This window comes from Palaemon carinicauda, chromosome 6 (genome assembly GCF_036898095.1).
Source record: "Palaemon carinicauda isolate YSFRI2023 chromosome 6, ASM3689809v2, whole genome shotgun sequence".
In the NCBI taxonomy this organism is placed as follows: domain Eukaryota; kingdom Metazoa; phylum Arthropoda; class Malacostraca; order Decapoda; family Palaemonidae; genus Palaemon; species Palaemon carinicauda.
In genome coordinates this window covers 152,956,028-152,980,739 of record NC_090730.1, presented here as the reverse complement: position 1 = coordinate 152,980,739, position 24,712 = coordinate 152,956,028, and the positions used below count along the sequence as shown (strand labels likewise).

The 24,712-nt window shown below is 51.8% G+C and overlaps 1 protein-coding gene across 1 annotated transcript in view; it reads right to left on the bottom strand.

The window, feature by feature from the left end:
• LOC137643287 (histone acetyltransferase type B catalytic subunit-like) overlaps positions 1-24,712 on the bottom strand; it is a 64,655-nt gene that overhangs the window by 11,975 nt on the left and 27,968 nt on the right. Inside the window, exons 4-5 of the mRNA XM_068376126.1 lie at positions 14,455-14,529; positions 14,195-14,270 (exon numbers count right to left, since the gene is read on the bottom strand). Coding sequence (XP_068232227.1) covers positions 14,195-14,270; positions 14,455-14,529 — 151 coding nt within the window. The remainder of the gene's footprint in view (positions 1-14,194; positions 14,271-14,454; positions 14,530-24,712) is intronic.

Below are 24,712 nucleotides of genomic sequence, written 5' to 3'. Positions count from 1 at the left end.
CTTGACCACTTTAGGCAAAGTCCCAGAGAGAGAGGATCAAGAGATCTCAAACCTAGTATCATGAACTGATGAGTTCTGGGTCTTTTCCATGAACACAGGTACAAAGCTGAAATAGACCAAACCCAGACCCTTCAAGTGTTCAATCTGATCAGACAGTCCGAGAAGCTTGCCTATTCTTTTCACCAATGTCAAGGCAAGCAAAGCCAGTTTTGACGGTAAGATCTACACCTGGTGACTTACATGCAATGAACACATAACAGACCTGAGGACTTTCACACTCAACTGAGGTCCTAGGGAGGGTAATAATACTCAAAAGGCTCACAAGCTTAAAAAACCCTCTCAAGGCCCTTTACACCCAAGACAGAAAAACTTCTCTCTGTGGTGGTAGAAGAGGAATTCCAACATCTACTAAAGTAATGCTCCAACCAGAGAGAGATGGCTTCTATGACACCAATCAAAGATAATAGTCCCCTTTCCTTGGTAGAGCTCTGAAGAGGACCATCCCAGGCATACCCTCAATGCTGTGATAAAAGGCTCTCCCTAAAAGGAAGTGCAAGCAACTTCACTGACTCACACCTTTAAAGGTAATGTACAGCTAAAAGAGAATTGGTCTACAGCAGTATCTTTCTCAGGACCTCAATTAGAAGAGTATGTTGACTGAAATACCACTCTGTTTGGGGCCATCTGGGAGCCACCAGGATCATCCTGAAACTTGCAAATCAAGTTGCACAAGGAAAATGTTTTAGAGCATCCAGGTAGTCCAATGGATGTTGAAATATGTCCACAAATCCTGCCCATAGGTCCAGGAGAGGTCCTGGATGGGGAACAGTACATTTGGAGCTTCTTGTTTAGTCTAATGATGTACAAGTTGATCACCAATGAGCCCCACCATGGAAGAAGTGCTTCAGCCATAGGAAAGTAGGGAAGACTGTCATTACAACTTGCCACTGGTGACTGAGCTGATCTGGTAAGACATTCCTCATACTCAAAATGTACCTTACTGAGAGCTCTACAGCGTGGCAGGTCACTCAGTCATACATCTACCTTGTCCAAAGGCAAGCAGACAATGTGTCTCTTTGGTTGTTGATGTAGGCCACAAATTCACTCAGTACATCCAAGTGACTTATTACCACATGCCAGAATGCTTGCATTACTCAAAACACCAAGACTTCCACAACACTGATAGGCAGTTGCTGTTCTTTGGTCTACATATCCAAAGAGACTAGGTTCTCCAGGTCTTTGGTATTCAAAGAAGTTTTTCAGTTGAAAGTCATCTGCTAAGAGTGACGTCATGCACGTGCGTCCCAGAGAGGAACCATTAGTCCAGTCTTTGCTGGTGTACCTACGTCACAACAAACCCTTAACCGTCATTCTCTGGTTGTCGGCGATGTGATAAACAACGTACCCTTGTGTGATCAAAATCACTTCAAGAACACAATTAAGTACTCATATCAGGTTCCAGGAAGTCTCCTCGAACAAAAATAATTGTTTTTTTTCTTCCCTGGAAGTTTCAATCTACCAGGTCCCATACAGAAACAAAGGAAATCACTCAAGAAACCTACCTGTCTACCATAGGGCTGAATAAGCTGATAGGGCCTGGCCTGTCCAAGTGGATTGGTACGTCGTCAAAGGAGGGATCCCTTCCCGCAAAGGAGATAGCAGTCCGGAATATACTGGCTATGATTATTAAATGGTTGGTATATAATCCACCATCCTCCCCATCACATATGAAGGATGAGGGTGATACTTATCGAGATTCTAAAGTGTCAAGAGAATTGTGGGTATACTACTGTTGAATAAAAACCATAAAGGTGGTCTGGTGTATAAAATCTCAACCTTCAACACATGGCCAACCACAAGATTCTTCTTAAACACAAGACTGGGATCTATATCCCTGACTTTGTAAGCCCCAGTCCTAGCTGGTACATCAACCCTATCAACAGCCTAGGCTCCTTCTCTTCTAGGAAATTGATTTGTTGATACTTCCTCCGACCACACGGCCCACAAGATGATTAGGTCATTCAGATGTGCGCCCCCACCCTTCATTCGACGTACCTCAGCACAAGAGAGTCGAGCGAGGAACCTTTAGAGAGGGTTGCCTATATCACGCTACTGGTAAGATCGGCCCAAGCCTCCTATCCTACTAAAACAGAAAGGATGGAGAGATCTAAAAGCTGACCAGTGATCTTTCAAACACCCGAAAAGAGATCTTTGGTAGAGGTGCCTGTGAGAAACGAACTTTTCCATCAGGGGATGGGGGCCAAGAACACACTGCCAGCACTGACCTGGCATTTCCGTCTTGGACTTCCTCCCATTTCTCCCGAGACCGTCTGCAATACCTTCCTCAGATGGCCTGCAGGGTGAACAAACCAGGGAAGTTCAATTCTGGTCTTATGGTTTGGTGGAGGACGACATAGCCTGTAAGGCTGGAGCATCAAGAGGTCGAGGAGACAGATGCAAATCGCCGAGGCCTGAGATATTACACATAGTTCTTAGAACCCTTAAATAAGAGGATTTTAAGTCCTTCGACGGCAGCTCTTCCGAGGAATCCTCAGGCTGCGCTAATTCCTCACGCGATAGAATTCGGAGTGTCAGGAGGTAATGGCGAAGACCGTTGACGAGAGTCGGAAGACTCTCTGTCATAAGAGTAAAACTCTTGATGACGATGGTCGCGCGCATAGCGGTAATTGCGTGAATGCGCGAACACTATGTGCTAATTGTTACGAGAGCCCGAAAGCTCAGTGTAACTGAAACTCAAAGGTTCCAAGTCATGTGAACTCGAAAGTCCGGCGCAACAGAGGCCCAAAGGACTCCTAAGGTCATGAGAACCCGTAGGATCAACATGACTAGAGCCCGAAGGCTCACGATGACGCCAACCGAAAGGGTGATCGTTACGAGACCCCGAAGGGTCAACGTGAGGAGAACCAGTAGGTTCAAAAAGACGTCTCCTTACAGCATGAGGGGGAGAACGTCAGGGATGGAGAGGAGTTACAAACCTTTCCACCCTACAAACCTCCGGAGAGGAACATTTAGCAGACTCCACCCGAGGGGGAGACTGTTCCAGATCTAAAGATAACTCCTTCGTGGGGGAGGTCTGTTCTCCCGACGGAGAACGTCGCTTAAGACAAGGCTCTCACTCCGACCCTGGAGGAGAACCATAAGAGTAAGGGGGAGGATCATGGATCAGCAAAATCCTACAAGTTTTCTTTCGCAAACAAGAGGAAGGTTCTCCCGAAGGAGATCGCCTAAAACAAGCTTTCTCCCTGCTCTATAGGAAAAAGCGCAGGCGTAATAAACTCTCTCTCGCGAACGAGGGAGAAGTCCTCCAGAAGGAGGACATCGTCTAAGACAAGCTTTCTCCCAGCTCTATGGGAAAAAAGCATAGGCATAATAATCCCTCTCTCGTTCACCTAAGACAAGCTTTGTCCCAGCTCTAAGGGAAAAAAGCATAGGAGTAATAATCTCTTTCTCACGAACGAGAGAAGTTCTCCCGAAGGAGGAATCGCCTAAGACAACCTTTCTCCCCGCTCTATGGGAAAAAGCGTAGGCGTAATAATTTCTCTCTAGCAAACGAGGGAGAAGTCCTCCTGAAGGAGGACATCGCCTAAGACAAGCTTTCTTCCAGTTCTATGGAAAAAAGCATAGATGTAATAATCTCTCTCTCGCAAACGAGAGAGAAGTCCTCCCGAAAGAGGACATCGCCTGAGACAAGCTTTTTCCCAGCTCTATTGGAAAAAAGTGTAGGCGTGATAATCTCTCTCGTGAACGAGGGAGAAGTTCCCCTCGAAGGAGGAACAAGCTTTAAAAGACTTGCCTTTCCCCAGCTCAAGGGGAGGAAGCACAGTCTTTGGGGACGAAATAGCAGAGGCAAAACTCATTGAGCTGTCAGCAACTCTTCACAAAAGAGGGAAGGTTGCTGAATGGCTGAAGTGGGGAAGCTCTCCCTCGGAATGGGGAGGCAGCCCAATTCATAAGGGGAGGTTCTCCAACCCCTGGAGGCGAACCTCCTGGCAGCAATCTATGCTTCCCAACAACAATTTGTTCGAGTTGAAGGTTGACGAGTACTACCTTGTAACATGGGCAGCTCGTTGGGCGCAGGATAATGAACAGAACGGCTGTAGCCATCGGCCTTGTGTTCTACGTTGCTGTTCTGGGCATGCTTTCTTTTTAGCCTCTCTAATAAGTTTCCCCTCTGCTCTCAACTGAAAGAAGAAGGGTCAAACCCCTGCATCTTCTTCCGAGGTTTTCGAGAGACTCGTAATCCTTAACTCATTAGGGAGCAAAGGAACTGGGGAGGTTGTCCTGTCTGAAACACGAGGGCGAGGAGATTGACCCCGCCAGTGTATGACCGGAGATTTGCGTGCGTAGCGCTAATTGCGCGCGCGCGAACACTTTGCGTGACGAGAGTCAGAAGACTCTCTGTCATAAGAGTAAAACTCTTGATGGTCACGGGCGCAGTGTTGGTTGCGCGCGCGCAAACACTCCCAAAAGAGCCAGTGCAATGGGAAACCGAAGTTTCCCTGTCACGAGACACTGAAGTGTCAGCGTGACTAAATGCACGAGAGCCCGAGGGTTCAGCAACTTGTGTTGCGAGACAACGAAGGGATAACGCAACGGGAAACCGAAGTTTCCTTGTCATGAGACCCCGAAGGAACAGATATCGAGAAGTCGAATGGTGAGAGCGATCTTTCTCTAAAGATAAGGAGTGAAAGCGAGCAGAAGCTCTCTTTCTGACTTTTCTAGAGAGAACGGAGACCCTTAAACTAATATGCGAAGAAGAGGGTTTGAGGTCAGGACGTGCTTAGCCACTGGCCGCGCTCCTGGCTTCTCAGATGATCCCTCGCAAGAGGACGACGACAGCGAGGCGGAACGATGACGAGAGGGAGCGCTCTTCTTAAGTTTGTGCCAAGAGTGTTTATAGTCTTGAGGCGGGACGTCTCGTGGGGAGATAGAAGGCAAGGAAGAGTGAGAACGATGATGTCTCTTCCTATGTCGCCTGTCTCTTCGGCAAGAACGTCTAAGCGAAGGCGCGCGAGCTCTCCTTTTCCTCTTCTCTCTTCCTCCTGACCTCCGAAGAGGGCGATGACGAGGAGGAGGTGGTACTGCAATGTTTGCGCTTGCAACGCTGTGAATTGTAGAAGCGCAAACGGTGTGAGCAGTAGGCGCCGCAGGAGCTAAAGTTACTACATCCACTGAAATTTCAGCGGGCGTCGACTGAGTTGACAGGAGATAGGCGAGGTCCAGAACTCCCGAGGGTTCCAAAACAAAAGAGACCCGAGGCACAACCTTGCCCGCGAGGAACTGGTTCCAAACTTCCTTTGAAGGAGAACCAGGAAGTCCAAGGAAAGGCCATACCGCTCGTACATGATCTGGAACGGAAGCGGTAACAGTCATTCCCGGTGACGGAAACATTGCCCCATTAGGAGAGGCAACGGGATCTGCCTGACCAAGAGGAATGGGGGTTAAATCAATGGTGTCCCTCTTCCTTGACTTTCCCCCAGAGGAGGGAGGCAAGGAAGAGTCTGAAGGGAGAGAACAAGAGGCCTAAGAAGAGGCCCGAGACTCCTTACCTTTCGACGACAAACCTGGAGGTAATGAGTCCTTCTAGGACTTCCTATTCTACCTATCTCGAACTTCTCCCCGAGAGAACGACCACTCTCTACATACTTGGCAGGGAGAGCCTTCAGAACACCTATGACCTCTGTACCCAGGGCATAGGGAATGAGGCTCCACCTTCAGTGGTGACATAAAGGTGCCCAGAACACTTCCTCATAATAGAGGACATCACATCTAACATAGAAAAAGAAAAAAGGATTAATAAAAAACACAAAAAAGAAAAGCTAGTCTGCCAGTCAAACAAAAGCAGGAGCAGCGGTGTTACCACTGCGACGGCTAAAATTGGATTGAAGGTAAACAGTAGCTAGCGACCGGCGGTCCCCCACCACAAACAGATGGGTAACTTCCTGCCCGGTCGTTAACGACCTTGTTAAGGTTTTTCTGCCGTATTTTCCAGCTCGCACTAGAATATCTCCTATAGTAGAGAATGAGGGTTTGTATCAAGTGTAGGAACAAACAGTAATTCTCCTAGCCATTTAAGCATCAAACAGGCAACGTCTGTATTTTTGGATTATCATAGGTACCATCAATAATGGATGGACTATACTGTATTGGGAAATAAAGCAAACTCTACATCGAGGACTGGTGAGGACTATAAGGTTTGAACATGACAAATTCGGAGATAATTTGTATTTTTCCTAACCATACAAACCTTAGCTATCTACATAGGGTTTACTTTCGGCGTAGCTGAAAATGACGAGCCATTAGATTTTAACGAGGGTTAACTACCCCCACGCTAGTTAGCAAGGGGGTAGGGGAAGGGGTAGCTTGCTACCCCTCCCCCCTCACACACCGGTGAATTGTCTCACTTCACTTAGAGGTAGGACTTGTCTTGGGGGACAGGGCTGGCGGGAAAATATGTGTAAATAGCTAAGGTTTGTATGGTTAGGAAAAATAAAAATTATCTCTAAATTTGTCATTTACTCCGTAACCGAAATACAAACCACGCTATTTACATAGGGTGACTTACCCCTTAGGAAGGGTGGAAAGTCCCCAGCCTTACTGGCTTTGGCTTTACCCGGGGACTCAGAATCCGAGTGAGTAGCACTCGAGAAAAAGAGTCCCTGCACCTCACAAGTTCCTTGCTCTGCAAGGAACGTGCGGCCTACATAAGCTTGTGTGTGGAGGAATAGTGTGTGACTCGTCCTAGGAAGTTGACCATGAGTCCTTTAGATGGAATTCTAGGCTAGGACGTTCCCAATACCACCTCGGCATGGTATGGGGGACGCGACAGTATTAACTTAATACTAGGAACACAAGGGAGCATGGTTTACCTGCAGAGGTTGAGGTCAGCTATGCAGAGACCAGGATGCTGCTTTCCCCAAGAGAGGGGAGGATGAAGAAAGAAGTAAGGTCCAGACATACTCTTTCATTCACACAGACTGAGACCGGGTAACAATGCCCTCAACCTTCTGCTACCTGTCCAATAAGGAGCCTGAGGTTAGACCAGCTGTTGTGCAGCCACCACAGGGCCGATAGAAAAAGTATCGAGTCTCCTGTGGGTCACGTCCTGCAGGTAGTGGGCTGTGAAGGTCGTTTGACGCTTCCAGACCCCAGCTTGTAGCACCTGCGTCACAGAGAAGTTTCTCTTAAAGGCCAGGGACGTAGTGATGCCCCTGACGTCGTGTGCCCTAGGCAACGTGACGGAGGAGGGTCAGGATTAAAGGCGTGATGGATAACCCTTCGAATCCAAGCAGAGATGGTGTTCTTGGTGACCCTCCTCTTAGTCCTTCCCGTGCTTACGAAGAACGCCTGCACGCGGGGACGAACTGCAGCTGTTCTCTTCAAGTGACGCCTCAGACTCCTCACTGGGCATAATAGCAGATGGTCTGGGTCACTTGTTACAGAACGGAGACTCGTGACCCTGAAGGAGTCGAACCGTGAGTCCGGCACTCCAGGGTTCTGTGTCTTGGCAACAAACTCAGGGACGAACCTGAACGTTACCTCCCCCCATCCCCTTGAATGGGCAATGTCGTATGAGAGACCATGAAGTTCACTAACTCGTTTGGCAGAGGCCAACGCGAGTAGGAAAGCCGTCTTCCAAGTCAGGTGGCGATCAGAGGCCTGGCGTAATGGTTCGAAGGGAGGTCTCTTCAGAGCCCTGAGAACCCGAACCACGTTGCATGGAGGAGGTCTCACTTCCGACTGAGGGCAGGTAAGCTCATAGCTACGTATGAGTAAAGAGAGTTCTAACGAGGAAGAAATATCCACTCCTTTCAGCGTAAAGGCCAGGCTTAAGGCTGAGTGATAGCCTTTCACCGCCGAGACTGAAAGTCACATTTCTTCCCGGATATACACGAGGAACTCCGCTATTGCTGGAATAGTGGCATCGAATGGAGAGATACCCTTCTCACGACACCAACCACAGAAGACTCTCCACTTCGCCTGGTAGACTCCTGCGGAGGACTTCCGCAGGTGACGTTTCCGCAACCTGCTGCGAAAAGCCTCTCTCCGTGAGGAGACGCTGGATAGTCTCCAGGCGTGAAGCCTAAGCGAGGCTACGGCTTTGTGGAAGATGTTGCAATGTGGTTGTCTGAGTAGCTCGTGTCGTGGGGGAAGTTCTCTCGGGAGTTCCGTCAAGAGCTGCAGAAGGTCCGGGAACCACTCAGCGTGATGCCATAGTGGAGCTATAAGGTCATAGACAGGTTGACCGATAGTCTGGTCCTGTTGAGCACCCTTCTCATCAGACAAAACGGTGGGAAGGCGTACACGTCGATGTTGTCCCACCGTTGTTGGAAAGCATCTTGCCAGAGAGCCTTGGGGTCCAGGACTGGGGAGCAGTACAGAGGCAGCTTGAAATTCAAGGCTGTCGCGAACAGGTCCACTGTCGGGGAACCCCACAAAGTCAAGACTTTGTTGGCTATCTGAGGATCCAAAGACCACTCGGTACTCACTATCTGCGAAGCTCTGCTCAGACTGTCGGCGAGCACATTCCTCTTGCCCGGAATGAAGCGAGCTGATAGTGTTATCGAGTGGACTTCGGACCACCTCAGAATCTCTACTGCAAGATGGGATAGCTGTTGTGAAAAGGTACCTCCCTGCTTGTTGATATAAGCCACTACCGTGGTGTTGTCGCTCATCACCACCACGGAGTGGCCCGCCAGGGTCCGTTGGAACTGTTGAAGGGCCAGATACACGGCCTTCATCTCTAGCAGGTTGATGTGTAGGTACTTTTCTGATTCTGACCATAGACCTGAGACCCTCTGGTTCAGAATGTGGCCCCCCCCCCTTCTTTGGACGCGTCCGAGAACAGTGTCAAATCCGGGGGAAGGACGAGAAGATCCACTCCCTTTCGTAGGTTTTCGTCGATCAGCCACCACCGCAGGTCCGCCTGTTCCGTGGGTCGTATAGGGACCAGAGAGTCCGGAGAATCGGAGCCCTGACTCCACCGGGACTTGAGCCACCATTGCAGGGATCTCATCCTGAGACGGCCGTTCGGGACCAGACGGGCCAGGGAGGCTAGGTGACCTAAAAGACGTAACCATGATTGTGCTGGAAGCTCTTCCCGCTTGAGGAAGGGCTCTGCCACCCTCCTCAGCCTTGCTATCCTGTTATCTGATGGAAAGGCTTTGCGGAGATTGGTGTCTAATAACATGCCTAGATATACCAGTCGTTGGGTCGGCTGCAGAGAGGACTTCTCGAGATTTACCATGATCCCCAGATCTTGGCAAAGTCCCAGAAGCCTGTCTCGGTGTCGAAGAAGGGTCGACTCCGAGTCTGCCAGGATCAGCCAGTCGTCCAGATATCGGAGGAGACGGATGCCGTTCCTGTGCGCCCATGACGAAATCAGGGTGAACACTCTGGTGAACACCTGAGGTGCTGTGGAGAGACCTAAGCACAGTACCTTGAACTGGTAGGTCTTGCTGTCTAGGCTGAATCTCAAGTACTTCCTGGAAGACGGATGGATTGGGATCTGGAAGTACGCGTCCTTCAGATCCAGTGTGCACATGAAGTCTTGTGGTCTCACTGCAAGTCTGACCGTGTCCGCTGTCTCCATGCTGAACGAAGTTTGTTTGACAAACTTGTTCAGAGCTGAGAGATCGATGACGGGTCTCCAGCCTCCAGACGCCTTCTTTACAAGAAAGAGTCGACTGAAGAAGCCTGGGAGCCATCGACGACCTCTTGGAGAGCATCCTTCTTGAGCATGGTCTCGACTTCTGCCCGAAGGGCTAGCCCCTTTGCCGATCCCATGGCATAGGAGCTCAACGACACTGGATTCGCTGTCAGGGGAGGTTGAGATGTTGTGAATGGGACGCGATATCCTTGGCCGATCACAGAGACCGTCCAGGAATTGGCCCCATGTTGCTGCCACCTGTGCACGCAACTTTGTAGGCATCCCCCCACAGGTGGACACGCAGGGGGACTGCCAATCCTAGCGTTTACAGCCACGGCCGCTCCCTCTAGGAGTCTTGCCTCCCCTGGAGGACTTCCCACCCCTCTTGTCCTGACAGGAAAGGGCTGTGGCTTAGACACCTTCGTCTTAGCTGCCGGAGCCTGCTTCGGTGTCCTGCGAGGCTGCTGTTGATGTTGTTGGGGAGCTGGAGGCTTGTAGGGCCGAGATGTGAGGGCCCTTTGGAGAAGCGAATCCTGATTTGACTTCCTCCACCTCTCAGCTATGCGTTCTACATCCTTGGGCTCAAACAAGCTTCCTCCAAGGATGGAGGAGTGTCTGAGCCTGCAGACATCCACGGCGGGGACCTTCGGATGGAACTTCTCAGTCACCGCATCGCGTCGCTTTAAGATCGAGTTGGCCCACAGGTTGGTGACCTGGTGGGCCAAAAACTCGATGGAGCGAGTGCCCGAGAGGAGGAAAGTCTCCAGGGCCTTCCTATTGTTCTCCTTAGACAAGTCCCTTAGACAAGTCCTCGGAGCGCAATAGGATGCCCAGAGAACCCACCCAGACGTCCAGCCACGAAGTGGCCTGCATGGCGCACTTCGCGACCTTCTCCTGGCTAAGGATCTCCGAAGCCGAGAATGTCACCTGCCGGGAGGAGAGCTTCTCAAGAGGAGTTCCCCTTGTGAGCTCTTCCACCGAGTGGTGAAGGGGAAGAGCTACACTGGACTCCCCCATGATCTCAAAATACCTCCTCTGCTGTAAACGAGGTGGGAGGAGTTTGTTCCCGGCAAAGGAACGGCTGGAGGAGGCGAGTTCCGAGAGCTGAGCTTCGACCTTGTCTCTGGCACTCTTCACCCCCTGGGGCCAAGGCAAAGCTGCGCTGGCCCTTGGGGGTTTCTGGGTACCATAGACTTGGTCTAGGACCGTATCCTTGCCTTCGCGAGGGGCGATCTCCGGGTCCTTGAACCTGTTGAGTTGCCTCATCAGATTCAAGACCTGCCAGAAGGCATGCTCAGACTCATGCTGATCTCCTCCTTGTGGACTGGCAGCTAAGTCTCCCATCCCCAGAGGCTCTTCTTGGGGAGACTCGTGGACGTTCTCCCGGGGTCTGGTTGGCTCTGGACGGATCCGTGAAGACGACTTAGGAATCGTCTTTGAGTCCTTGGGTTCCCTCCTGGGCGGGATACAAGACTCCAGCAAAGAGGTCTGGAAGGTACCTTCCACGCGAGACGTTTCTCTTCCTCGAGGTGGGGTTCCTCCCATTGGTGCCGTGGGAGAGGCCCTCACCTCGCTGGATTCTCATGAGGACGGAAAGGCTTCGTCCCCAGGAGAAGGAGAAAACGACCGCGAAGGGGATGGAACCTTCCTGACGGCCCTCTTAGGAGCAAACTTCTCCCTGGGAGAAGTCACCACGAAGTCCACTCCTCTCCTACTCTTCAGCGGGGGGGAGGGGGGGTTTCGTGTCTGTCTTTGATCTGAGTCCCAGATCGGCGAGGGCTGGCCTCACAGCCTGCACCACCGCTTTCATCAGGTGACCAAACCAAGACTGACGGGTCACGGACGCAGTGTCAGTAATCCCCGCTGGAGGGAAGGGGATCTCCTGATCCTTCGGAGTGGACGTAACGGGGCCTACTTGGAAAGAAGAAAGGGAAGAATGTTGCCTAGATCTCTCCGGAGACTCTTCCTGGTCCTGGGTGAAAGCCCTGCGCTTGCGCGGTGGCGATCCTGATGGCGATCTGGAAGTACGCGTCCGTCGTAGGCACGAGCTGCGGAACCCGGCGAGAACGGGGGTCGCGCTGGCGCTCGCGCGATGGAGCATTCAGAGGGTCGCGCGAAGATAAACGCGCGCGGGCGGCTGCTGGAGCGGGGGCACACAGTCGCGCGGAGATAAACGCGCACGGGCGTGTTCGCGCGCAGGCGAGTGGCCGAGTGGGCGCGCAGGTGAATGAGCGCGCGAGGGTAAAGGAGATCGCTGTCGGTCAGGAGAACGATGAAGCGCAGGAGATCGACGGGCAACTGGAGATCGACGGCGCGTGGGCGAGCGATGGCGCGTTGGCGAACACTGGTGCATCGGCGACCAATGGCGTGATGGCGCGTTGGCGAACGATGGCGCGTAGTACGTGCAGGCGATCGACCGCGCACAGGAGATTTAGCGCGTGTGCACGTCGGAGACCTGTGACGATCCGAGTCATGGGCGCGTTGGCGAGCGCTTGCGCACAGGCGAAGGATCGCGCGGGCGCTCAGGAGATCGTTGGCGTGCAGGAGGGTGTCGACGCGCAGTCAGCTGGGGCGCAGGATCAGATGGCGAGGAAACGCGCAAGGGCGAACGCTCGCGGTCGGACTCAGAAGGTGAAGAGTCGTGGGCGCGCGACCGCGCAGGAACTCTTGAAGTGCGCACCGGGGAGCATGCGCGCTGTTGCGCAGGCATAGATGGGCGCACAGGAGCGCGAGGGCGAGGCGAAGGAGTAAGGTCCTTGCCTGCGTCCAGATCCGAAGATCTAGAGCGCGTGGGAGAGCGTTGGCGCGCATCAGGAACAAGGTGCGCAGGTGCGCGCTGACGAACAGATCGTGTGCGCTCAGGAGACCGATGGGCGCAGCAGGAACAGAAGGGCGCTAACGGCTAGCAGGGGAGTGCTGGTGAGCAGGAGAGAGCTGGCGAGCAGGCGAGCGCTGGCGAGGCAAGTCTGAAGGCTGCAGCTCAGGAGAGCGCATGTGCGCTACTGCACGCAGCTGAGCACACAGGGGAACCCTGACGCGCAAGAGAATTATCCACACCGTGGGAGACATCCCTTTGCCCCAAGGGACCGGTGCCCGCCGGGTGACGGGGTGAGAAGGCGCCTGCTGCACATCTGCAACCAGGGGCGAAGGTAGGCCGGAAGACCTGGAAGGTCTGGCAGGCGTAGGAGATCGCGAGCGATCTGCGGAAAGGTCCAAGGACGTGGCTGCTACGGTCTGCTCCCGACGAGAAGAATCCTCTGCAGGGGAAGGCGGCAGTGAAGACGACCCGAAGAGGCGCCTCTTAACTCCCTTGTAGGGAGAAGGGAGGCCACTACGGCGAAGAGGAGGACGAGCCTTACGGCGAAGGCGGCCTCGAGGAAGGGCATCCACATCGTCGGTCCTCCGAAGAGGAGTCTCTGTCAGTGCGCTCCCCCGAGGAGGAGACGCACCCGCAGGAGAGACCATGGGACTCAACTTCCCCTTCGAAGGATGTTCGGAAGGGGAGGCTGACCCTTCAGCAACGTCCGCAACAGCAGCAGCAGCAGAGGTTTGACCAGACCCGTCGGAAGCCTCTGCCACAACCACGTCGACAATAGACAGAGGGTCTACCTCTGCAATTACCGGCGATTGCTTGACAGCAGCCCCCAACTGGATCAGGTCAAACAGGGCTTCCTTGGAGGGCAAGCCCTTAAGCCACCAAGGAAGCCCAAAACTGAGAGATCATCATTAGACACAGCATGGTCATCATCATAATGAGAATCAAAATCCTCCCCCGGGAGGAGGAGGGGGAGCTGCCCCGCTATGGGAGGCAACGCCCTCTCCCACACCCCGAGGTCGGGAAACAGAACAATGGCCTACGCTACCACTCGACGGCCTCTCAAGAGAGGCCGACCGAGTGGGAGCTTTGGAGGAGGTTCGGGCGGCGGAAGAAGAGTCCTCGGAGCCTTCCTTCTTCAAGGCAGCCCTTGAAGGTGAAAGGTCTCTCTTGGACTTCTTCTTACGCCGCCGGGCAAACTTCTCCCACTGGGAGGTAGACCATTCCCTGCACTCACTACAAGTTAAGTCTCTAGCACACCGTTGACCTCGACACTGCGGGCAAAGGGTGTGAGGATCCGTCTCGACCGCCGACATGAAGGTTCCACAGGGGCGGCCAGAGAGTCCAGGGCATTTGCGCATAATTGCGATGAAGGTAGAGGCCAACTTCCAAACACACAAAGCTGAAGAAAAAGAAAAAAGATTAAGGCTGTCAAAAGCGAGGACGAAAGACAGACACGTCTGCTCATCGTCCGAGCCAAAAGTGAAGTGAGACAATTCACCGGTGTGGGGGGGGGTAGCAAGCTACCCCTTCCCCTACCCCCTTGCTAACTAGCGCAGTGGTAGTTAACCCTCGTTAAAATCTAATGGCTCGTCATTTTCAGCTACGCCAAAAGTAAACCCTATGTAAATAGCGTGGTTTGTATTTCGGTTACGGAACAAAAGGAATTATAGTGATCAAAAATATAAAAAACCAAATTCTCTTCTCACCTGTCTCCATAAACTTGATGAGACATTTCAGGGTTGAATGTGGTTTCCTCATTTTCTAAATCTGCTTCTGTCCTTACTGCAATGGAAATAATAGAAGCTAAACAAAAAAGGAAAATTATCTGCAACACTAGCAACCATATGAAAGCAATTATGATATTAAAAATGTTCAAGTTAATTAAATCATTGCATAGCAATAGAAATATTCCACATCTTCTACTCAGTAAGAAAACCATAATTTGAATAACAAACAAAAGACTTACCTAGTTTGAACTGCAGTGCTTCATTGCTATCAATAACAAAGTGTTCCAAGGAATCCCTGGCAATACCAGATATACCTGGAATTAAAAATAACTACCATTATCAAATAAATAATGTGGCTCAGTGAGTCTTATGAAATGGAATTCTTTAAGCAACATTTATTTTTAAACAAATATGACAAATTCGTAGATAATTTGTATTTTTCCTAACTATACAAACCTTAGCTATTTACATGGGGTAATTACTTCGGCGTAGCTGAATGACGAGCCATAAGAATTTTAACGAGGGTTTACTACCCCACCGCTAGTTAGCAGGGGGTAGAGAGGGGTAGCTAGCTACCCCCCCTCACACACACCGGTGATTGCTTCACTTTGCTTTGAGGTAGGACTTATCCCGGGGGAGAGGGCTGACGGGCAAATGTGTAAATAGCTAAGGTTTGTATAGTTAGGAAAAATACAAATTATCTACGAATTTGTCATTTGTTCCGTAACTGAAATACAAACCACGCTATTTACATGGGGTGACTCAACCTTTAGGTAGGGAGGTAAGTCCCTGCCATATTGGCTTTGGCTTGCCCGGGGACTCCATATTCGAGTGTGTGAGTATTCAAGAAATAAGGAGTCCCTGCTCCTCGCTAGCATGCTGTGAAACTGCTGCGGCCTACATAAGCTGTGTGTGAAGGTGAGGAAGTGACTCGTCCTAGGAAGTTAACCTGGAGTTCTTCAGATGGAAATCTAGGCTAGGACTCTCCCAATACCACCTCGTCAGGGTATGGGGACATGACAGTATTACACTTAATACAGTACTAGGAACACAAGGGAGCATGGTTTACCTGCAGTGGTTTGAGATCAGCTGTGCAGAGAACCCAGGATGCTGCTTTCTCCAAGGGAGGAGAGGATGAAGAAAAAAAAATAAGGGCCAGACAGATCTTTTCATTCACGCAGACTAAAACCGGGTAACAATGCCCTCAACCTTCTGCTACTTGTCCATAAAGGAGCATGAGGTTAGACCAACTGTTGTGCAGCCACCACAGGGCCGATAGAGAACGTATCGAGCCTCCTGTGTGTCACGTCTTGCAGGTAATGGGCCGTGAAGGTGGTCTGACGCTTCCACACCCCAGCTTGAAGGACCTGCGTCACTGAATAATTTTTCTTGAAGGCCAGGGACGTAGCTATGCCCCTGACATCATGCGCTCTAGGGCGACGTGACGGAGAAGGGTCAGGATTCAAGGCCAGATGTATTACCTTGCGAATCCAGGCCGAGATAGTATTCCTGGTGACCCTCCTCTTCGTTTTCCCGGTGCTCATGAACAAGGCTTGCACTCGGGGAAGAACTGCAGCTGTTCTTTTAAGATACAACCTCAGACTCCTCACTGGGCACAGTAGGAGATGGTCTGGGTCATCTGTTACAGAACGAAGACTCGAAACCTGGAAAGAGTCGAACCTAGGGTCCGGCACTCCCGGATTCTGAGTCTTGGCAACAAACTCAGGGACGAAGCTGAACGTTACCTCCCCCCATCCCCTTGAATGGGCGATGTCGTACGAGAGACCATGCAGTTCACTGAATCGCTTGGCCAAGGCCAATGCTAGCAGGGAAACCGTCTTCCAGGTAAGGTAGCGATCTGAAGCCTGGCGTAATGGTTCGTAGGGAGTCTCTTCAGAGACCTGAGAACTCGAACCACGTTCCGTGGAGGAGGTCTCACTTCTGACTGAGGGCAGGTAAGTTCATAACTCCGTATGAGAAGGGAAAGTTCCAGCGAGGAAGAAATGTCCATTCCTTTAAGCCTGAAGGCAAGACTTAAGGCTGAGTGATAGCCTTTCACTGCCGAGACTGAAAGGCGCATTTCCTCCCGCAAATACACGAGGAACTCTGCTATTGCTGGAATAGTGGCACCGAGTGGAGAGATACCCCTTCCACGACACCAACCACAGAAGACTCGCCACTTCGCCTGGTAGACCCCTGCGGATAACTTGCGCAGGTGACCAGACATCCTGTTCGCAACTTGTTGCAAAAATCCTATATCTGTGAGGAGATGCTGGATAGTCTCCAGGCGTGAAGTCGAAGCGAAGCTACGGCTTTATGGAAGATGTTGGCGTGTGGTTGTTTGAGTAGCTCGTGACGTGGAGGGAGTTCTCTCGGAACCTCCGTGAGGAGTTGCAGAAGGTCCGGGAACCATTCTGCGTGATGCCATAGCGGAGCTATCAGGGTCATTGAAAGATTGACCGATTCTGGTCTTGTTGAGCACCCTCCTCATCAGACAGAACGGGGGAAAGGCGTACAAATCGATGTTGTCCCACCGTTGTTGGAAGGCATCCTGCCAGAGAGCCTTGGGGTCCGGGACCGGCGAGCAGTACAGCGGGACCTTGAAGTTCAGCGCTGTAGCGAACAGATCCACCGTCGGGGAACCCCACAAAGTCAGGACTTTGTTGGCTATCTGAGGATCCAAAGACCACTCGGTACTCACTATCTGCGAAACTCTGCTCAGACTGTCGGTGAGCACATTCCTTTTGCCGGGAATGAAGCGAGCCACTAGTGTGATCGAGTGGACTTCGGACCATCTCAGAATCTCTACTGCAAGATGGGATAGCTGTTCTGAAAAGGTACCTACCTGCTTGTTGATATAAGCCACCACTGTGGTGTTGTCGTTCATCACCACCACTGAGTGGCCCGCCAGGACTTGGTGGAACTTCTGAAGTGCCAGGAACACGGCCTTCATTTCTAGCAGGTTTATGTGAAGGTACTTTTCTGATTCTGACCACAGGTCTGAGGTCCTGTGGTTCAGAACGCTTCTTTGAAGCGTCCGAGAACAACATCAAATCCGGGGGAAGGACGAGAAGATCCACTCCCTTTCGTAGGTTCTCGTCCGCCACCCACCACTGGAGGTCTGTCCGTTCTGCAGGACCCAAAGGGACCAAAGTGTCCGGAGAATCGTGACCTTGATTCCACCGGGACTTGAGTCGCCACTAGAGAGATCTCATTCTGAGGTGACCGTTGGGAACGAGACGTGCCAGGGAGGAGAGGTGGCCGAGGAGACGCAGCCACGTTTCGGCTGGGAGTTCTTCTCGATTGAGGAAAGGCCTCGCGATCTTCCTCAGCCTTGCTATAATGTCGTCTGATGGGAAGGCTTTGTGGAGATTGGTGTCTATGACCATGCCTAGATATACCAGTTTCTGAGAGGGCTGCAGAGAGGACTTCTCGAGATTTACCATGATCCCTAGATCCTGGCAAAAGTTCGAGGAGCTTGTCTCGGTGGCGAAGAAGGGTTGCCTCCGAGTCCGCTAGGATCAGCCAGTCGTCCAGATAACGAAGGAGACGGATGCCGATCCTGTGAGCCCACGATGATATCAGGGTGACCACTCTGGTGAACACCTGAGGGGCTGTGGAGAGACCGAAACACAGCACCTTGAACTGGTAGATCTTGTTGTCTAGGCAAAATCTTAGGTACTTCCTTGAAGACGGATGGACTTGGATCTGGAAGTACGTGTCCTTCAGGTCCAGTGTACACATGAAGTCTTGTGGTCTCACTGCAAGTCTGACCGTGTCTGCCGTCTCCATACTGAACGGAGTCTGTTTGACAAACCCGTTCAGGGTTGAGAGGTCGATGACTGGTCTCCACCCTCCAGACGCCTTCCTTACAAGAAAGAGTCGACTATAGAAGCCTGGGGACCTGTCTACAACCTCTTGGAGAGCGTCCTTCTTCAACATGGTCTGGACTTCTGCCCAAAGGGCTTGCCCTCTTGCCGATCCCATGGCAAGAGAGCTCAACGACACTGGATTCGCTGTCAGGGGAGGTAGAGAAGCTGTGAACGGGATGCGATAACCATGAGCGATTACGGAAATCGTACAGGTATCTGCCCCGAGTTGCTGCCACCTTGCCGCGCAACTTTGTAGGCATCCCCCCACTGGTGGACATGCAGGGGGACTGCCAACCCTAGGGTTTACGGCCTCGGCCGTTTCCTCTAGGGTTCTTGCCTCCCCTAGAGGACTTCTTGATCCTTCTTCTCTTGGCAGGAAAGGGCTTAGACACCTTCGGCTTTGCTGCTGTCGTCTTCTTTGTGTCCTTAGCCGGACGGGGCTGTTGGGCCGCTGGAGGATTTTAGGGCCTCGATGTCAGGGCCCTATGGATGAGGGAACCCTGGTTGGACTTCCTCCACCTCTCAGTGGTAAGCTCCACGTCCTTAGGCTCAAACAAACTCTTACCGAGCACGGAAGAGTGTCTGAGCCTGCTAACATCCGAACTGGGGACCTTCTGGTGGAATCCCTCAGCCACTGCATCCAGTCGTTTGAGAATCGTATTGGCCCACAAGCTCGAGACTTGGTGGGCCAGAAACTCGATGGTCCGCGTGCCTGAGAGCAAGAAAGTCTCCAGTGCCTTCCTGGTGCTTTCTTTGGAGAGGTCCTCAGACCACACCAGAATGCCCAGAGACCCCAGCCAGATGTCAAACCACGAAGTTGCCTGCATGGCACACTTCGCGACCTTCTCCTGGCTTTTAAGATCTCAGTAACTGAATAGGACACGTGCCGGTTGGAGTCTCTCTCTAGAGCAGTGGTTCCCAAACTATCTTACCTGACGCCCCCTTTTTGCTTCCAGTAGACCTGTACGCCCCCACTCCTCTCTTTTTTTTATATGAAACTATTCTTACATTTATATCTTAGCATTGTACAGGAAAACAGATTTCTGTTTGTATTACATTTTAATAATGAAAGCCCCTCAAACAAATAATAGAACATTCCAGTAACTAAAAACGAAACATTTCGTTCAAAGTGAGCGAAAAAAAGTTTGAACATTAGCAAATTTTATTATTCTATTAAACAAGTAATTCCAAGCAGATGACTTCACGCCCCCCTAGTGGGGCGCGCCCCCCAGTTTGGGAACCACTGCTCTAGAGGGACTCCCCCGGTGAGTTCTTCCACGGAGTGGTGAATAGGAAGACCCAAACAAGACTCTTCAAGGATCTCAAAGTACCTCCTCTGATGGACTCGAGGAGGAGGGAGGAGCTTGTTACCGGAGCTGGGTCTACTAGAGGCGGCAAGCTCAAAGAGCTGGCCCTCGACCTTGTCCCTGGCACTCTTCATCCCCTGAGACCAGGGCAAAGCTGCACTGGCCCTAGAGGGTTTCTGGGTGCCGTAGACACGGTCCAAGACCGTGTCCTTACCCTCACGAGGAGGAATCTCTGGGTCTGGAATCCCGTTGAGGTTCCTCATGAGGGTCAGGACTTGCCAGAACGTGTGTTCTGACTCTTGGTGCTCTCTTCCTGAAGAACTGGCAGCAAAGTCTCCTGTCCCCAGTGGCTTTTCCTGGAGGGACACGTGGACATCCTCGGAAGGTCTAGCAGGCTCCTGTCTGATCCTTGTTGACGAGTTGGGAATCGTCCTTCGGTTCCCTCCTGGGGGGGATACAGGACTCGAGTAACGATGGGTACAGGCTCTTTTCCACCCCTGGACGAGAAGACGTCTCAGGGAGAGGCGGAGTTTCCCCCATTGGTGCGATGGGGGAACGGACCGGCTCGTCCGACTCTCCTGAGGATGGGTAATACTCATCCGCAGGGAAGGGAGAGAAAGTCGGGGGGGGGGGGAAGGAGCCTTGCGCAAGGATCTGCGAGGAGATAGAATAGCCCTCGGAGGTGTCTCCACGGAGGGGACTCCTCTCTTCCTCTTCAGGGGGGAGGAAGCCGCCACTGATTTGTGACCCACGTCAGAGAGAACGGGCTTCATAGCCTGCACAAGAGCTCTGACCAGGGTCCCGAACCAGGGCAGCTGGCTGACAGTCGCGCTGTCAGACACTCCCTCTGGAGGGAAGGGGATTGTTCGATCCCTTGGAGGAGTCGACAAACGAGGGTTCGCCTGAAAACCTGAAACAAGAGTCCTTAGACCTGTCCGGGAACCTGCACTTGCAGGGAGGGGAACAAGATGATGACCTGTTCGCCTGACAACGATCGCGCTGGAGGTCGCGCGATGGGCCCTGTCCAGGATCGCGTGCGAAAGGATAGCGTGCCATAGGAATCTCGCGCTTGCGTGGGCGCGGGCGTGAGAGGTTGGTGGAGCGGGCGCGAGGGCGCAGTAGCGTGTAGGCCATGGTACAGGCGCGTGGACGCGATGGTGCGGGCGCGTAGGCGCAGGGGCGCGCAGATGGCGCGGGCACAGGCATGTGGGCGCGCGTAGGAGATGGCGAGGGCGTGTGGCACGCAGGAGCTGGATCATGAGGAGGCTGGATACGAGGGCGCGCAGCATCCTGATGCAGCACTGACAGGCACGAGAGAGCAGTGGCCCGTGGGCGCGTATCCGGAAGAACCGCGACTGCGCAGGTTTGGGATAGTGCGAGGGTGGGTTTGCGCGTTGGAGCGCAGGTGGGCGGTGATCCGTTTGAACAGGTATATTAACCTGTGGGCGGGCTGGGCGCGCATGGCGCGCATCAGGATGTGGGCGCGTTGGTGTGCGCTGCTGCGGTGGGTGTGCAATGCACGCGATTGGGCACCTTGAGAGAGACTGAAACCTGGCGCGCAACCGGAGGAGCGCGTTCAGGATTGCGCGGTCTGGAAGGAGAGTCCACGGGTGCCTGGAAGCGCCCGTGCGCTAAATTAGGCACCTCCTGGACTGCGTGCAGGGATGTAGAAGCGCGCTGGCGAGCGCGTGTGCGCTGTGACTGGAACTGCGCGCGATGGCTGTGACTCGCGCCTAACTCCAGAAGGGCGCTGCGAGTCCAGAGGTACCTGTGAGCACCTGTGCACTAACCTAGGAGCCTCTTGGACTGCGCGCGATGTGGCAGGAACCGGAGAGCTCTGGGTCACAGATGGGCATGTGTGTGCAGGTGAGCGCTGACGCGCTAGATCAGGAACTGCTGGCGGGCGCCGGGGCGCAGAAGGATGTGGGCGCGCAGAGGAACCCTGGCGCGAAACAGGAACAGAGGCGCGCACGCGCGCAGGTGAGCGCTGTGGCGCTAAGACTGGAACGGCAGCAGCAGTAGCGTGAGGGCGCGCAGGTTGAACCTGGCGCTTGAGGACAAGAGGCGCAGTTTTGCGCTCAAGGCCCTCAAGCCCCAAAGGGCCCCAGTTCCTGTGCAATGGCAGGTTCAGGTGGCGAGTAAAGCGCATCAGCACCCTCGAAGGGTGACGGCAGGTCAGCAGGTCTGTAGGGAGACTGGTCACAGGGTCCCGAAGGACGACCATCATCCGAAGGGGATCGCGAACGATCCCCGGAGAGGTCTAAGGTAGTAGCTGGCAGGATCGGTGAACGGCGAGTCGTCTCCTCCGCAGAAGACTGACCATCGTAGGGCCTCCGAAGGAGTCTCCGCGAGTGAACTCCCCCGCGGGGGAGAATCACCGGCAGGAGAGACCATAGGACTTAGTTCCTCCCTTGAAAGGTGTTCGGAGGGGGAAACTAAGCCTTCAGCTACCTCAGCAACAGGAACGGGGGTTTGACTAGACCCACGAGATGCCTCCGTCACAACAACGTCAACAACAGACAGAGGATCTATCCCTGCTGTAGTTGGCGATTGTTTGACAGCTGCACCAAGTTTGATCATGTCAAACAGGGCTTCCCTGGAGGGCGAAGCCTGCAGCCCCAAGGAAGCCCAAAGCTGCAACAAATCATGGTTATTGACAGATAAATCAATGTTCATATCCTCCTCCGGGGAGGAGGGGCAGCCGCCTCGCTATGGGAGGCAACTACCTCTCCCGCACCCCGGGATCGGTCAACAGCAATACGGTCTACGCTACCAATCGCCGGCCTCTCGGAAGAGACCGCTCGAGGGGGAGCTTTGGAGGAGGAAAGGGCTACGGAAGAAGTCGTCTTGGAATTTTATCTCTTCAAAGAAGCCTCTGAAGGAGAAAGATACCTTTTAGACTTTTTTTTCCGGCGCCGGGCAATCCTCTCCCACTGGGAGGTAGACCACTCCCTACATTCGATACATACATTACCGCTATCGCACCGTTGGCCTCTACAATGAGGACACAAGGTGTGGGGATCGGTGTCGACCGCCGACATAAAAGTCCCACAACGGCAGCCAGGAGGTCCAGGGCACGTACACATAATCAGTAGAGGCCAACTTCAAACACACTGTGAGGAAGAAAAAGCAAACACAGATTAAATATGGCAGTCAAAGCGAGGGAGAGAGCAGACAGGTCTGTTCTCCGCCCGAGCCAAAAGTTAAGTGAAGCAATCACCAGTGTGTGAGGGGGGGGGGGGGGGATTGCTAGCTACCCCTCCCTACCCCCCGCTAACTAGCTGTGGGGTAGTAAACCCTCGTTAAAATTCTTATGGCTCGTCATTCAGCTACGCCGAAGTAATTACTCCATGTAAATAGCGGGGTTTGTATTTCAGTTACGGAACAACTATCAGTTTACACAAGACTATCCTCTCTGGCCAAAACCCAAAATGAGAATACATAAGAAAGAATGCATCTAATGGCCAACCAAGAATCTACGCTCAAAACAGGAATGTCCCTTTGAAAATAATTTAGAGATTTTAATTTTCCTAAATACACTGTACAAAGCCGAGTCTTTTAAATTGGGAATATGATTTCAGTGCAAGATGGAACAGCTGTTGAACCCGTTAATGGCAGGTAGTGAGCGCAGTCATAGAACCAGCCCACTAGCCTGCTGGAAGTTCAGCACTTTTGACCTTTGGCTCAGGACTGGGAGGGTTGGTCCAGGTGGAAGTTTAACTTTTAAAGGTCTCAGGTTTGTATAAAAATTACTGTACTTTTAAAATTTGTCATTCGTCCATTTAATAGGGAGATTCACTGATTGGTGGGTAGGAAGTATAGGAGCGAAGGAGACGACTCCAGCAACCTCCTACCTGTCTATAATGGGGATACATAGACTGATAGGGCCTGGCCTGACCAAGATGATTTGTGCATGGTCAAATGAGGGATCTCTTTCCCTGAAGGGGATATGGGTCCGGAATAATATCCCAGTGCATGATGATCAATGGGTTAATGTAATTTCCACAATGCTCCTCTTCGTTAGAGAGGATGGGGAGATACTGTCCTTCTTTAGATCTAAAGAATGGACGTCAGGAGCATAACTTACAAGCATAAAGTCTGATCCAGCATGTAATGTTTTTGACTGCTTCGCCCCCAAAAGAGAGAAATACAATGGAGGCGAGCAAGTCATTCTAGGTTTCAATATAAACTTGCATTTATATGTTACCATGGACAAAATGCTTCCTGTCCTCTGTGGAAGCTGGACTTGCTACAAAACTTCTTAAGCTGCCAAAACAGAACCAAGCACAAAGGTGTCTAATTACTTATGGGTATGTTCCCATAGGTGATAGGCCCTGATGGTGGTCTGGCAATTCCAACCACAGCTTCCAACAACTGGCCGACTGAAAGGTTCTACAGTATTTCTATTGAAGGCTAGGATGAAGCCTATACTGTACCATATCAATTTGCAATGAGTCAAATCAGAGGTGGTAAACATTAAACTCACTTAGTATCATCTGTTAAAATTTGAAAGGCCATTCAAGTGGACAAGCTGAATCATCTCCCACGTCTATCTCTCATGACTTGAGCGGGTGCTACAACTACTGAAACAATGTTCAGGATGCGATAACCAATTAAGCACATGCGCTTTTTATTAGTGCTGATACTAACTATTTTGTATTTCTATTACACAACAATAAACTACCATGACAGAGTCCTGAGACAGGATATTTGGAGGGGTTTGGTCCCAGAAAAGTATGCATGGTTGATTCAGGAGGTAAGTCTGATTACACTATGGAGCAGCTCTTAGCTCAATTATTTTCAATATCGTGATTGATGACGTAGCAAGAGATCGTAAGAGACTGAGCCATGGAGCAATTTATTTACAGATAACATTGAGTTGTGTGCAGAGAAGTGAGAGGTCTTGGACAGGAAAGTTGAGTGGTGAAAACAGCACTGGAGGACAAAGGAATGAGGATAAGCAGGTCAAACAAAATATATGTACACCATCATTGAAGGGGATGAAAGGGGGGAGAGTAGAGTAATAAAGGCGAAACAAGACAGTAGATAAGTTCAAATAATTAGGGTCTAAAGTAGAGCCTAAGCACAAAATATATGGAAAAGTAAACCATCAGACACAAGTAGATTGGCACAACTGGAAACAGCCCCTTTAGTCCTTTGTGACAAAAGTGACATGGAGATTTAAGGGAAAGTTCCATATGGTATAAACTTGTTTGTTTACCATAGAGCACTTTATACTCTATGGTAAACAAACAAAGAGAAATATAGACATGTGCAGGAGGGGAGACTGAGATTGTACGGACACCTAAGAAAACAAG